This window comes from Phascolarctos cinereus, unplaced genomic scaffold, assembly GCF_003287225.1.
Source record: "Phascolarctos cinereus isolate Bilbo 61053 unplaced genomic scaffold, phaCin_HiC Scaffold_4;HRSCAF=312, whole genome shotgun sequence".
Taxonomy (NCBI): Eukaryota; Metazoa; Chordata; class Mammalia; order Diprotodontia; family Phascolarctidae; genus Phascolarctos; species Phascolarctos cinereus.
Genome location: NW_027555847.1, coordinates 267,308,343 through 267,325,064, shown reverse-complemented (window position 1 = coordinate 267,325,064; position 16,722 = coordinate 267,308,343). Strand labels below are relative to the sequence as shown.

General features: G+C 37.2%; 1 protein-coding gene across 5 annotated transcripts in view; it reads right to left on the bottom strand.

The window, feature by feature from the left end:
- TDRD7 (tudor domain containing 7) overlaps positions 1 to 16,722 on the bottom strand; it is a 114,721-nt gene that overhangs the window by 43,596 nt on the left and 54,403 nt on the right. For all 5 annotated transcript variants that reach the window (XM_078153044.1, XM_021004472.2, XM_078153045.1 and 2 more), the window contains 2 exons: positions 7,709 to 8,304; positions 5,990 to 6,176 (listed from right to left, as the gene is read on the bottom strand). In XM_078153044.1, the coding sequence (XP_078009170.1) occupies positions 5,990 to 6,176; positions 7,709 to 8,304 (783 nt within the window). The remainder of the gene's footprint in view (positions 1 to 5,989; positions 6,177 to 7,708; positions 8,305 to 16,722) is intronic.

Below are 16,722 nucleotides of genomic sequence, written 5' to 3'. Positions count from 1 at the left end.
GATTAGAAAGAAGAATTTTAAAATAAGTTGTTTATTAGAGACACACTTGAAACTAAGAATCACTCAAGTTAAAATGAGGAAATGAAGCAGAATTTACTCTGCTTCAGGTGGACTCAAAAAAGAGTGGTAGCAAAGCCATAGCAGAAACAAATATGTTTAAAAGAGATTTAAGGGATGGGGGAAGAGCATAAATTATGCTTAAAGGCTCCAGAGACAATGAAATAACATAAATACATCAAATACACACCATATGGCATACCATCTAAGGAAAAGTTAATCAAATTAAAGGAGAAAATGGACAGCGAAATTATAATAATTGGGGACCTCAACGTACCCTTTCAAATCGAGACAAATCTAAGAAAATGTTAAACAAGAAAGGAATTAAATAGCTGCACAGAATTTTGGACAAGTTAGATGCAATAGAAAGACAGCATGGCATAGTGGATAAAAAGTAGGCCTTGGAGTCAGGAAGACCTAGGTTCAAATTCTGCTTCTAACACATCCTTGCTGTGTCATCCTGAGCAAGTTACTAAGTTTTCTTTATTTTCTTTTTCTTTTTTTTAGACTTAAATACTAAAACTTAAATATACAATAAAGAAAAGAAAAACAAACACCATAAACTTGAATACAAAATAAGAAAAGAAAAAAAGCATGTCATGTGCACAGCAGAACATAAGAGAGGATTCAAAATATATAATAATAAATTTCCATTTCAAAAAAATCTATATAATAAATACTACACATTTATGTTGAAAATTGTCCATCTTTTCTTTGCTTCCTTGTAAGTTTTCTTTTGTTCTCTGCTGTGCACTTTCTACTTTGTTCTCCCCCCTCTCCTCACTCTCAGAAGACTACAATTAAGTTTAGATATATTTATAAAGAGAGATAAATACATACATATATACATATACACACACATATATACATACATACATACATACATAGCACATACTTTCCCTAACAAATTCTACTCCTGATCTTTGTTTTTATGTTTGTGTGTATCTCTTATGTCCTATCCCTCTAGACTCCTCTACTTCTACCTGCTACCTTGCCCTATTACTTAACCTACCTCTCCCTCCAAGGATCCCTTCCTTATATTCCCATTCCCATTAATCTAAACACCCTTCTGTAAGCTACTTTAACCTATTCCCTTACATTCCCCTCTAAAGATACCTCCCTTATCTTCTCCCCCCTCCCTATTCCCTTAGCATTTTATTTCCTTCTGAATTTAGAAGACTTTTATGTTCTTCTAGATATATATATATATATTGTTCCCTCTTGAACCCACTTCCAGCAGCCCTCCTCCCCCATGTAATTCCTCAGTATTGGTTATTCCTTTCACACCTCCTTGTATAAGATAATTACTCTTTTTAGCTGTTCCTAAATGGTTTTAATTTTTAAAGTCATATCATACTCAGGTCTACCCCAGTTTTTCTTATGCACTACCCAATTACTCGTAACAATCTTAGACATATGTCTGACATTTTGAATACATAAAAGATAAACAGTCTGTCCTTATTGAGTCCTTTGTAATTAATCTTTGGTATGTACCTTATATTTCTCTTGGCTCTTGTATGTCAATCTATTAAGTTCAAGTTTTTTTTAAACAAAGTCCTAAAAGTCTGACAATTCATTAAATTTCCATTTTTTTTTCATTCAAGATTATGCTTATCTTTTCTGGGAATGCTATTTTTGATTGGAAGCTCAGTTCTTTTGTTCTTTGATATATAGTGTTCCAAGACCTGTGGTCTTTTAGTGTTGCTGCTGCTAATTCTTGTGTGATTCTGATTGTGGCACCACCACATTTTTTTTCTTATTACTCATAATATTTTATCCTTGAACAGGGGGTTTTGGAATTTGACTATAATATTCCTGTGGGTTTTTCTTATAGGATCTCTTTTAGGTGGTGATTGGCGGGTTTTTTCCATTTCTACTTTCCTCTCTTATTCTAAAGCTTCAGAACAATTACTGCATCAAGATTCTTTTTCTGATCATAGCTTTTAGGTAGTCTGATTATGCTTATATTTTCTCTTCTTGATCTGTTCTCTAGATCTGTTGTTTTCTTATGAGATGTTTCATATTCTTTTCTATTATTTCATTTTTTATGTTTTGTTTTGTTATTTCTTGATCTCTTATAACTTCACTATTTTCCCCTTGCCCAATTCTGACTTTCAAGGAGTTGTTTTCTTCCTTAAGATTCTGGATTTTCTTTTCTAATTGGTTGACTTTCTTTTCATAATTTCTTGTTTTTCTTGGATTTTTTTCCAATTTTTCCTCAATTTATCTCATTTGATTTTTAAAGTCTTTTTTGTTCTTCTATGACTTCTTTTTGGGCAGGTGACCATTTGACATTACTCTTTGGGGTAGAAGAAGGTTTCTTGGCTTCAGTATCCTCCTCTGAAGATGAACTCTGGTCTTCTCTATACCCACAGTAACTCTCTATGGTTGGATTTTTTCTTTTTTGCCTGTGCATTTCTGTGTGTGTGTGTGATTGCTTAGTACAGTCATTCTGAGCCAATGAGGGCCCAAATAGTGACTAAGTAGGGCTTGCTCTGGGACCACAGTGATTTAAGGTTAAATCTGGTCTTTAAGAGGAAAAAAAGTTTCTTTTTTCTCTCTCCACATAGGATATCACACCCTCAGTGCTAGAGAGGGTCAAAGAACAAATCATAGAATAATACATCATCTCAGAAAATGACAATGAGACAACATAACAAAACTTTTGGAATGCAGCCAAATCAGAGAGTTGATGACCTTTCAGATGCAGAAAGAACTATATTATTTTTTGGATATAGCCAAGGGGTTGATTTATTGTGCTTGACCAAGATTATTTGTCATAAAGGAGAATTTTTAAAAATCGTGGGGGGGGGGTCTTGAGAACTGAGGTGAGAAAAAGAGGGACTAGTGATAGTAATAAGATGATAGTGATGCAAACTAATTAGCTGTTGTCATCAAAGCCTATTGTCTGTCTTTGTGCAAGGAAATTACAAGGGGTATCAAAGAACACAAGTATTGCTAAATATATCAATCTGACCTTAGAAGGTGGTGATGTGAAACAGAAAAGAACAAAAGGAAAACCAAAACTGAAAATACCTTGGTTTGATATCAGAAAACTCTAAGAAGAATTTCATCAGGCAGTCATGCCCAAGATAGGCAGTAGAGTGATAAAGCAAAGTGGTTTGCAGATTTCTTTGATAGGTACTCAGGTTTGGTGGCTATTCCCATCTCAGCTCCTCATAAGGAGTCCTAACTAGTAGAGTACAGGTGTGGTATGTCAGTGATTCAAGTCAGTTGAGAAATTGTCCTAAGCTGACTCCACAGGGCACCCTTTTTTCTCCTCTAAAGGTAATTTTAAACAAAAGTAGGATAGTTTGCAATAAAAGAGACTGAGAAGCCTACACTTTAATACTACCCCTTTCTGGAAGATTTTATCTGTTGTTTGTGGTCCAAAGGCTATTCAGAAGAAGTTGTGGTTTAAACTAGCCTGGCCCAAGGCCACAACTACAATCCTTTGCTTACTGCCAAAATACTACATGCGCGATCAGCTCGTTGCAATTTCTCATGCCCATCCTAGTTCAGATTTCCATTATCTGCCACCTGGACAACTGCAATAGCCTTTCTTTTTTATCCTTTCTTTTTTCAAAATTTTATTTTCAGTTCCAAGTTCTCTCCCTCCCTTTACTCCTTCCCTCATCCACTGAGAAAGGAAAAAAGAAGATATCCATCATACATACAAAGTCATATAAAACTTACTTCCACATTAGTCACACTGTGGGGGAGAAAAAGCAACAAAAATAAAGAAAAAAATATGCTTCAATCTGTACTCAGAGTTCATCAGTTCTCTATCTGGAGATGGATAGCATTTTTCATTATAAGTTCTTTGGAATGGAAATGGATCACTGTATTGATCAGAGAGGCCAAGTCTTTCATAGCTTATTTTTACAATGTTGCTATTACTGTGTACACTATTCTCATGGTTTTGCTCAATTCACTTTACATTAGTTCATAAGTCTTCCCAGATTCTTTTGAAAACACCCCTTCATCATTTCTTATGATACAATATTCCATTACAACCATATACTGTACCATGATTTGTTCATCTTTCCCTCAAATGATGGGCATCCCCTCGGTTTCCAATTCTTTGACACCACAAAATGAGCTGCTATCAATATTTTTTGTGCAAACAGATCCTTTCCAGTTTCTTTGGGGCACAAATCTATAGTGGTATTGCTAGGTCAAAGGGTAAGCATAGCTCCAAATTGTTCTCCAGAACAGTTGGACCAATTTCCAGCTCTACTAACAGCTTATTAGTGTATCTATTTTTCCACATCACCTTCAGAATTTGTCATTTAAGTTTTCTGTCATCCTAGTCAATATGATGGGTGTGAATTGGTCTTGGCGTTGTCTGAATTTGTATCTCCCTAATTATTAGTGATTTAGAGCATTTTTTCATGTGGCTATTAATAGCATTAATTTCTTCTTTTGAAAACTGCCCACTCCCATCTTTTTACCACTTATCAATTGAGGAATGGTTCATATTTTTATAAAGTTGCCACAGTTCTTTATACATTTCAGAAAGAAGCCTTTATCAGAAAAACTTGCTATAAAAATCTCCCCTAATTTCCTGCTTTTTTACTAATTTTGGTTGTTCAACAGCCTCTTAGTCTATGTGTTTCTGCTCTGCCCTCCTCCCATCTAGTATTCACTTCCTTGTCAGATCAATTTTTCTGTAATATGAATCTGAAGATGTCACTAGGGCTCAAAATCCTTACTGTGTATTGAATATGAATCCTTTAACTCCTATTCTAACACTACTGTCACTATGCCGTTATTATATTGACGAAAAACACTATTTAAAGAAAAACACTATTTAAAGAAAATCTAATCTCAAAGACAAATCAATAATTAATGCAAATGTTTTGACTATACAAAGAGAGAAAATAATTAATAAATGAGATTTGAGATGCCAAAATGAAATACTGCTTGAGTATCTGGAAACTTTATGAATGAACCTCAGAGGCTTCTGGATGACACATGCATCAAATAGGAAAATATCCTGTCCTCATGGCAAAAAAATTCTGGATTTTGGTTTTTAAAAGATGACTAACAGTGTTTTTCTCCCAGGTAAAAGCAGAAAAAGAATAGAAGAACAGAAATTAAGACTTAATGATATAAGCTCTTTTGGAAATTCTGAGAACCCCAGATAGAAAGGAAAGGGAAAAAGGAAGTTCAGACCCCTTTTTTCAGAAGGATTTGAGGCAGCAGATAGATAATATCAATGCTTAAAAGGTGACCAGAGTCCCATTCAGATCTACCTCTACATAAAGCAGAGATTGGATGGATGGCAGAGAGAGGATGGAGGAGAGAGGAAAGCAGGGGTTTCTCTCAATTAAAGGACTAGAAAGATTTGAGCAGTGAAAGATGAAATCTGAAGAATATCCCTTGCCTATTTACAGTAGTAACCACAACAAGTGAGGACATGAACCCCTTTCTAATTCACTGAAATGGATATGTAAGGAGGCATCAAGGCATAATGGATAGAGAGCCAGCCCAGAAAACCTGTGCTCACATCCTCTCTATGAAATATACTGGCTGTATGACTGTGGTCATGTCTCCTCTGTGCCTCAGACAGTTGAGCAAATGATGATCTGCATGATAGACAGCTTCTTCAGTGGAGTTCCCCAAATCAATTAAATCACAGGCCTAGCTCCAAAATTGATACTCACAGGGTCATAATGTCTAAGACAGGGCCTTGAGGCAACAGGTTCCTGACCCCTGGACTAAGAATTCAGATATTATGAGAGTGATAGGGATAATTTTCTAATCTACTGAAAAAATTATATAGAATTATATATAACATATATTTTATATATATATATATATATATATATATATATATATATATATAAAACAAAGGCAGTGAAAAAATATTTGCATTAAAATGTGTATTAAAAATCCTCTAAAGTGTTAAGAGTAAAATATTACTTGCCTTTATTTTGTTATCTTCTACTGAAATTATCTGTGCACGCAGCCAAGCATCTTCCTCCGCATTTACAGCAACCAGCTGTCCAACATACACAGATTGTACTGACGTCACTTTAGGATTCTTACTATAATATTCTTTCATTTCATCCTCCATTAATTCTTGAGCAGCAGAGTAGTCTTTGCCTACATACCTGCATTAGTCATAGGGAAAAAGAGAAAATGAAATAATCCATAGGGGAATACATACAAACTGCTAATTTTACTGTACTTTCTCCAGGGCCTTTGTTGGTCCTCACTTCATTCCTTCCAGCAGTCACAACAAAAAATCCTAAGAAGATGGCATTGTCTTAATAAGGATTTATCTCAATGCAAACAAACTACCACACAGAACAAAAAGAAATCTTAAGAGTTGCAATTTCAGAGGACATTTGGTTCTTAGCCTACACCCAAATTATGAAACTTGTCTGCAATATCCCTATCTCTAATGGTCATTCAATTTCTTCCTTGGAGACTTCCCCAGTGATGAAGTCACTTTACTCCTGAAGCAGCCCCAAAATGTGCTTCCAATGCATCAGGCTATTAATTGGTTTAGAATTCATAACATACAAAGAATGACAGAGACAGAAAACATCTTCTGGCTAAACATTACTATTAGATTTGAACTACGGCTAATGGAGGTGATTTTTCATGTATGTAGTGAGAAGGAGCCTGGTGAAAATCTGGGGAATCCAGTACTATATGCAAGCAAGGTCAAAAGAAAGTTCATTTTGAAAAGTAATTCAATTTTTGCCAAGAGAAAATAGTCTGAAACACATAGAATTTAGCATTTAAAGCCCCTACTTAGTGATCCAGTATGAAAAATGACAACAAACTCTTGATTCAGAGATGATTTGTATTCTGATCAATCTCTGTAAAATGAAATTCCTGACATCAAGATCTGTTTTTTCATCGCCTCATTTAGATTGGTTCCTCTCAAATCTCACTATTTTCCCAGTTATGGTGGGAGGGTTACAGTTACCCTGCTGCATATATTTGCGTCACTAACACCTCTCATATTTTTCTGCCACGCATCATCTTTCTTGCAGCAACTACCAATGTCCTACATTGATGGAGGGAATAGTAACTTCTCTAGATCAAGTATACTGTGTAGAATTAACTGCCACTTCCTTCGTAGAACTTCCTTCCTTCTCCGTTTGTAGAATTTATCATCACCACCTTGTCCCAAACAAAAAGGCAGTAAGAATTAATTTAAATTCTATACCATGTGCCTTTCCCAGCCTAGCACATGCTATCTTGTGAGATCAGTAGATGGAGCACACGAGCTCGAAGAGGAGCAGGGTCTAATAGAAAGGACACTGGACTTGTACTTTAGTCTTGGTTCTGTCACTTACTAGTGACTTGGGTAAGTCACTTGTCCTAAGGTATGTTTATAGAGCAAGGCAAGCATTAATGCTTTAAGAGATTAGCTCACAGACCACTTGGAGTCACCATTTTCAGAAACTCTGCTTAAAGACTACCCCTCTTTCCAGCACTAAAGTGAAGATTCCTATAGACAACTACCTGAAATGGTACAGCAAAAACTATGGTATTGTTGGATTCATTAGGATCGAAGGTTTCATGGAACCTGGCATACCACCCTGGTCAAGTACTGCTACCACAGCCAAAAAGCTTTAGATACAAATTATACCATTCATACAAGAGAGAATTAGAAAGCAATACTTGCCTGATGACAACTTCATTTGTGTTGTTCAGTTCAACTACCAAAACTGACGGTGATGGCTCAGTTGGGATGATTAAAGGAGGAACGATTATTTCTTCTGTGGAAAAGTCAGGGTTTTCTTCTTCTTCTATCTGCAAATATTCTTGTTCAACCATGGATGTGATATCATCATTATTTATTTTTTGCTTTGCATTATTAATATTCCCACCAGTGCATTTTGGTAGTTTTGCATAAAGAATGGCCTTTTGAGGATTGTCAGAAATGTGGTCTACAGTGCATACATCCGATAGCAAGTCAAGATTTTTCAACGCATCCTCAGGAAACTTTAATTTGTATGTATCCTCAAATGTTTTGGGGAGTGCATTTGCCCAAAGACCACTTGAATATTTCACTAACAGCTCTGCAACTTTCTGCTTAAAGTCATCATTAATGGAAGCTGACCTAACTTCTGAGAATTCTTTTGAAAGAGATACTTGTTGTGGAGGTGGTGTCTGGGACTGAAGTGTCTTTTCATTGTCTGTTTCACTTTTTAAAAGCTGTCTTCTCTTAGCTGGATAAATAAGCACATCCTGTTGACCACCACTGTAAGGTTTTTCTACCTTTAAAAAATTAAAATAAAGCAAATAACATTTTCAATTATTATTAATAATCTGAATTTCATTTCATTTACATTTTTCAACTTATGCAAGAAAATGTAAAAGTTTTTTACATAATTATCCTTTGTTGCTACATGCCTCAGTTTCAGTGTCTTGTACAAGCCCTTTAGTCACCTGACTAGGCTATGAATCAATTATTTATTTTAAAGACTTAGATATTTCTAACCCTAAAAGGCCAGTATACCCATTTGACATAAGACAAATATGATGCATTTGGTACCACAACTTACCACCTTTCCAGCGTCACTTTACACATACTAATCCTCTTCATACCAGCCAAATTTTCCTTTAGAGGGAGCTAGGGTGCACAGTGTATAGAGTGTTGGGCCTGGAGTCAGGAAAAACTTGATTTCAAATCTGGTCTCAGCCACTTAATAACTGTGTCACCCTGGGCAAGTCACTTAACCTCTGTCTGCCTCAGTTTCCTCAACAGTAAAATGAAGAAAATAATAGCACCTATTATTGTTGTGAGGATCAAATGAAATAATATTTGTAAAGTGCTTAGCACACAGCCTGGCAGATAATAAGTGCTTAATAAATGCTCGTTTCCTTCCTTCACAGTAGGTGTTTAATAAATGCTCATTTTCTTCCATCTCTGGTTGTCTGTCACCCATACCTTGAATGCATGCTTTCCTTACCTCTGCCTCTTAAAATCCTGAGCTTCTTTAAAAACTCAGCTCAAAAGCTACCTTTTTCATGAAGTCTTTCCTGGCCCCCCTGGCTACCAGTGTCTTTCCCCAAAAAACTGCCTTACAGGTATTTTGCATATATTATTAATATACCTATGAGGAATGCTCTATCCACTGTACTACCTACCTGTTACTAACGGGCATATACTCCAATGAAGACAAAGACAGAAGTTCCATATTCATCAACATATTTGTAGCAGTACTTTCAGTAAAAGCAAAGAATTGGGGGGGGAAAGTGGATTCCCAATCAACTGGGCAAGAGCTGTACAATTTTTGGTACGTACATGCAATGGAATTGTTACATCAGCATAAGAAACTAAAAAATACATAGGAGTATGTATAAGACATGTATATTGATACAGAGTGAAAGAAGCAGAACTAAGAAAATATACCCAATGTAAATGCAAAGAACAAAAACCCAGCAGTATGCTTTGTAATGATGATGACCAAGTTTGGCCTCAAAGAAGAGAGCAGAGATGTGACATCCTCCCTCCTTTTACAAATGTGGGCACTGTGGGGGTGGAACACCACAAAACTGTCTGGCTCAGGTGATGTTGGTTAGTTTTGCTGACCTGTCTTTTCCCCCCTCTTTATAGTTCTTTGTTTATAGAGACTAGTTTTTTGGGTGGGGGAAAAGGGGGAAGAATTTGAAAATGAAGGTGATATGAAAAACAAAAGACAGCAATAAACTTAAAAAAAAAACCCTTTTACCCTAAATTATATCATGATTTTTTTTAACTTGGGATTTAAATTTCTCTATTTCTTTTAAAGTTCATCAGAACTCAATCTAAATCTTATAGTATCTATAGTATAGTAGAATCTCAGTTATTCAAAGATTAGCTTCCTAGCACCCTCAAGCATCCAGAATGAGTGAGGAAGTATAAGAAAATTGCCTTTGATGGTGAAATATACAGCTCCTATGCAACTGTGGACATTGGCTCTGTAATGATTATAACAACTTGTTAAATATGTTGGCACTTCCCTTCTCTACAGGGGAATATACTACAACCAGCCAATCAGGATTTCTGAAGCCCAGGGTGGCTGTTTGACATGCCGGTAATCCTTTGTAAGTGAACTCTAGATGAACTTGGAGATGCCTGCCAAGGTCAGATCAGCTTTGAACCACTTAAGGGCAGCCTAGAGCAGCAGCTGCAGACTCGGGACTTTCCAAACACCTTACTCCCTGGCTTATTGTACCTACAGATGTCTTCTCCCTTAATTCCCTGCTCCCCACCCAAAAGCCTCTAGAAACTATATTCTCTCACCCTTTTCCCACTCCCCTCTGAACAGCTGAGAACTCTTTTCGTCTCTCTGTTCCCTTGTGAGTTTTCTTTTGCAAGCTCTTCTTGGACAATAAACGCTTTTGTAATCTGGAATCAGACTCTTTCATTTAGTTTTTCTTTTTGGGCCTACGGTATTCCTTTAACACAATCAACAACAGAACATTACAAGACAACCTCCAAATCTCAAAGATTATGCTGGCATTGATTGGGTTTTCAGGTAAAAGGCCTATTCAAATTAGCTGGTGATGACTCTTTGTTTTTTTTTTTTAATATGAGGCAATTGGAGTTAAGTGACTTGCCCAGAGTCACACAGCTAGTGAGTGTTATGTGTCTGAGGCCAGATTTGAACTCAGGTCCTCCTGACTCCAGGGCTGGCATTCTATCCACTGTACCACCTAGCTGCCCTAGCTAGTGATGACTCTTAAAAAATATGCCAGCCTTTCTGTACTAAAACCGAGAAACAGAGAAGTACTAGGTGACCAAAGAGACAAGAAAACAAAATGGCGGCCAAAAGAAAGCAAATATAAAAAGTAGTGGCAGTGATTAGAAAGGGTTGATGGGAGATCAGAAATGGCAAGAGGAACAGTGAAACAATTATACTGGGCTGTTTAGATTCTTTCTTCTTTGATAACCACCCAAGATGCATTGCCTGAGTTTGTCTAGACCTTAAATAACATTTTCTGAATAGAAAATATGTGTATATGTGTGTGTGTGTATATGTCTACGTACACACACATATTTAATTTTCTAGGAAAAGTGTTTTACTCTGTTTATGGGTTCATAATTTTTGCTATTTTACTGCTAAAACATGTGAAGCCTTTGCAGTCAATTTTTATGGCTTTTATTAGGCAACTTCCAGGATCAAGCTTATCTGTGGCACCCACAAGATGGTACTCTCAGTCTGGTGACACTGAGTTGAGAGTCCACTCCATTGGAGACTCAGTCTGTGATATAGTAGGAAAAGTGCTGGAGATGGAGTCAGAGGACCTTGGTTCCCATCCCAGCTCTACTACTTGTGACTTTACCTCTCTTGGTCTCAGAGCTAGACTTTATTAGAGGCAGCTTTCAGCTGTAAATCTATGATCTCAGATATCTCAGATGCTCCTGAAACCTGGAAAAAAGGCAATCTTTAGCTTTTAGGTGAATGTAGTCAATTAGCAAGATGAGAGTAGAATCCTGACCAATTAGACATCTCCAGAAGACTTATACAGTTTGGTTATAGTAATCACTGACACAGATTATTCTCTTAAGACATTAGATCTAAGTAATCTTGGCACATAGTTGATCCTAAAATGTCTGTTGAATTGAAATGATTCTATTCTGTTGTGCTGGGATCTTGAAGAACATCAGAGACACCCACTTCTATTAAAGCAACTAAATATTAACAGGTGACTTTTAAAAACACTTGTATTCTAGTTATTTTGGCATATTTTTCTCCTCTACTATAGGCTTTGAAGGTAAGGACCACGTCCTGGTCATTTTTATGTCCTTTGTATTACCACACACATTCATGAGTAGACACACAATTAATATATGTTGAACTATGAAAGTAAGCTTTTGTGATCGAAGTAATTCAGGATATAATGAAGAGTCAAACACTGGAACACTGTGCTTTGCTAGGTGCTAAGTGAGATAGAAAGTTTAGCAAAAACAGTCTTTGTCTTTATGTTTGTAAAGAGATAAGGAACACATAAATAGATATAATATATACTAAGTGCATTATGAGTTCAAAAATGAATGTTATATTGAGCCTAAGGGGGAAAGTCATGGTGAAGGGATGTGGAATCAACTAAGGTTTCAGGAAGACATAGCATTTAAATTTTCTTTAAAGTATGGATAAGAATTCAAAAGCTAAAGAGAGGGCATTGCAGGGATAATGGACAAGGAAAAGTATAAGCAAAGGAATGGAGAAAACAAATTGTAGCAAACATCAGGTGAGGGACAAAAGTCTACTGTAAGTACTACAGAATATAAGGAAAGAATTAACATGAGATAAGGTTAGAATGGTATAGTAATTGCAGATTGCAGAGTGCTTCGAATGTCCGCCACATGTATGAACATTAACTCAGTAGAAAGACCTTTATGGGTGTATCCACACTAAAAAGCTGGGAAGAGGATGAAGAACAAGTGGAAAAAAAGAATAGTTTGAGAAGTTAGAAGAAAACCAAGAAAATATGGTAAATACATGAAATGAAACAACAAAAAAAAGAGTAGCCAATAGGAAGGACCAACTATGATTAACAACAACAACAAAAAAGCCACAGCATTTAGGAATTAGGAGAGCACTTTGAAAAGACAGTATCAGAAGAGTGACAGAGAGCAGACTACAAGGGATTGAATGATTATTGTTCACATTTATATAGTTTTGCAAAGTATTTCATATACACATTATCATATTTAATCTTTGAGGCTCAAAGGAATTAAGTGATTTGCTCAAAATCACATTGCTGGTGTCAAACACAGAGTTCAAATCTAGGTCTCCCCAAATTCCAAGTCTAGCACTCTATCCACTAGGAGAGCATAGACAACTTTTTTTTCCCAATAAGTTTATCAGTGAAGGAAAAGGGAGTGACGGGAAGCCAGTTATTTGGCAAAGAAGGTTCAAAAGAAGGAATTTTTTTTTTAAGTACTGGGAAGACTAAGACTATTTTGTATACAGGTAGATGAGAAGCCTGACTGAAAATGCTTCCAGAAGAGCCAAGAGGGGAATCGGGCTCAAGAAGCAGACTTAGGAGAAGGGATGTAGCTTGCCTAGGGCACAAGCAAAGGAAAATATGTAATTGTGTTGAGAAGTTATAAGAAATGGAAGCAAGCAACTGAAGAAGTTTATATTAGATACCCTTCATTTTAATCAAAGAGGTGGGAAGCTAGGTCATTTGCTACAGATGTGAGAACAGCTGATTTGGTGTCCCATGAATTTGCAACAGGTGAAAATCAGCTGAATTTTGACACTTTTTCCACTGCAACTGGAAAACTTCTAATAGGACTTTCTCCAGTGACATTTAAAAGCTCTAGAACAGGATTGAAGCAGAAATAGTTAACATTTATGTAACACTTAAAGGTCTGTAAAGTGCTCCGCAAATATTATGTCTCTTGATCTGCACAAAATTCCTGTGAGGCAAGGCTATTATTCCCATTTTACAGATGAGGAAACTAAAGCTAAAAAAAGCTAATTGTTTATGGGGCAGAGGGGAATTTGGTTTGGGAATGAATGGCAGGAGGCTGAGGGAACATGGGATCTTAGGTACTACTTATAGAAGTATTAAATTGACTGACTATAAGGTAAATACTGGGTTTAGATAGAACCAAGTGAAGCATGATCAAGGTGAGAGGGGAAAAAGGGAGAGGAAGTCAGACTTGGAACAAAGGACCGGAGTTCAGAATGAGGCAGAATAATAATTACTCATTGACTGTGAATGGGAGGTTCAAATACGGGAGGCTGTGATTAGGAGGTAGAATATCAAAGCTATATACTTTGAAGATGGTATAATTGCATGAGATGAATAAATAAGAAAATACATTTATTAAATGTATAGTGTGTTTAAAGCACTATTATGCTAAGCTGTGAAGATACAAATAGAAAAAACGAGACAGTCCAGGCTTCTCAAGGAGTTCACAATTCTAATAAGGAGATAAGATAGATACAAAGTCCCATGATCCTTAGGACACAGCAGATAATGGTAAGTCATTTCCAAAGATAAAATCATACGCACTTCTGATGCTGACCCATTTCCCAGTGCCAAGGCCTTTGGTGGTGAGACATTTTTTGTGTTTTCTTCACAAGCTGCCGGGGGGGGGGGGGGGGGGGGGGGGGGGAGTGTTGCTGCAGCAGCTGCACAACAGCTGACAACTTCCCTCCCCCCACGGGTTGTTTCCCTTGACACGGTCAACAGCCTGGAGGGGCACTTTTATGTCCAGTGCTCTAGGGCCTGGTGCTGTCTCCATCAGTGTCTGTTGAGGTGGGGGGGTGGGGGTTCAGCGAGCTTGGCCCATGCTGCCTGTCTCCTTCTGTTCGGGGGGCCTTTCCTGCTTAGTCTACCTTAGCTTGTCTGCCCCCCTCCCCCAAGGGGGATGCTGGTAAAGAAAAATGGTTGAAGTGGAGTAGAAAAAAAAGTTATTGGCCTTGAGGAGACTGACAAATCACATCATCAAATTCCTACAGGGTCATTAACAACAGAAATCTCTGAGAACCAGAGTGGGTGACAGGGATGGAAGATTATGAAAGCCAGGCATTGAAGCTAAGAAAGTTAAAAGTGAACTGGAAACTGGAAGATGATTCCAGAGACAGAAAGGGGTAGTATAAACAGTGTATGGTCCTCAGAGAGGAAAATGCATTGAGGAACAGCAGTGGAGAAACGGTTTGGAAGTGACACTGGGTGAAAATGAGACTGAGGGTTCAAGGTAGGCCAGTGTCAAGTGCTTCTTGCACTGCAGAGCCATGGCTGAGACACCAGTGCAATAGGAACAAAACGGGGGAGTGTGCTCTGTTAATGAAGAATTAATCCACTCCAAAGTTCCAAATATGATTGGGAACACGTATTTTGCTCTGTATTTCCATGAGGTTTCTTCTCCATGAGTTCTTTGTGTCTTGATTGAGGGAGCTGGGTTTTCAGAGCAAGGGAAGATGAAAAGGCTGCCAATCCAGTGATGGGTGACATCCCCAGACATGCTCTTTGACATGAAGTAGGCATGAAAAGTAACATTCATATCAGTCAAACCTATGAGGCCCTACAGTGATGCTACTGAGATAATATTATTGCTCTTTCCCTTAACAATTATTTGATGTACCAAGAAGTATGGATTAAAATTAAAACATCTATTTTGTGTGTTAAATTTGTTAACTGTCCCTCTCTGGATCTTTCTTTCCAGTAGTCATCCTTGGTGCATTCACACTGGTAGCTTATTCCTTCAACAGTGACATTTGTCATCAAGTTAACTTCACTTCACCTGGGATAAGGCTCAGCCTTCTTCTCAGGGGCTTCTTGGGCTCATCCAAATTAAGTTAAAGCTGCTTTATTCTTAGGGTTAACTTCATGTTTTGTGAGAAATAGGGTACTCTAGCACCTCTCAGCTACCACTAAATAGAATACTTCCTCCAGATAAGATATTTCTTCTCAATTCAGAAAGGTAGCCAAAACAAGTATTTTTACAACTCAGAGACCATTTTAAAACAACTCTAAAATAAAAATAAAAGTACAAACATAATGGATTTCCCATGCTCCATCTTAGGGACCCAATCAGAAAAACCTCTGTCAGGATCTGAGGTTGTTTAAATATTAAGAGTAGGTAGTATTTACATAGCACTTTAAAGTTTGCAAAGAATGTTACAAATATTATCTCATGTGAACCTCACAACACTGTGAGGTAAATGTTATTATCCCCATTTTAATGACGAAGAAACAAAGGCACAGAGACGTCAAAAGACTTGCCCAGGGTCAAATGCTACCAAGTGTCTGAAGGAGGATCTGAACTTGGAATCTGACGATAAGCACATTCCTCTCTGGTTTCAGAATGCATTTTACAGAAAGCACATCCATCAGCTAATTTTCTAAACCACATCCTGGCTACCGTAATCTAGTTTTCTACTTTTGAATCTATCAGCACAGTGTTTTACAAAGGACTTAACAGAGCAGCAGAATTTGCTGATGGTTTTCTCTGCTCTGAATGACCCAGCCCTTTCTCTTTTCTATACCAGTGGGTACACAGGCTAGTTTTTCTTTTTTTTTTTTTTTTTTTCTGTCAGTGTGTTTTTTTCCATAGAACGCCTTTCTTCTCTCCAGAGTTCCAGAATGATGGTTTCAGGCTAACACAACCTGTTGGTAAAGTTTGGACTTGGAAAAATACTCTAAATGCTAGCTACTACCAAACCACTAGGGTTTCCTCAGGCAGGATGGTATAAAATTTTAAATAAAACTGACCTGCTTCATTCTGTTACATGCTGGGATGACAGTGGTTGTGGCAGAAGCTGTAATCATAGAATCATGGCACACAGGGCTGGGGCTACTAGATTACTTTTTTAAAAAAAATATGTGCCATTAGAAGTTGGATCCAACATAATGAGGAGGTTGGAAGAGAGTTTATGATACTATTTCCTCCTCCTCAACTCCCAGTATTTTGTACTTCTATTATTGCTTAGCTCATACTCTATTGTATTTGTATAAATCTTTTATCTTCCTTATTAGACTGTATGAACTTTGAGGTAAACTTTACTTATTCATCGTTGCCACCTCTACAACACCTATCATGGTGCCTTGAGTAGGTGCTCAATAAATACTTTCAGAAACAATAGCAAGTATATAGTGTGATGCAGTGGAAAGGACATTTAGGAGGAAAATACTGTGGAACCCTGGGAAAATTATAACTTTTCTGGGCCTCATTTTCCTCATCTG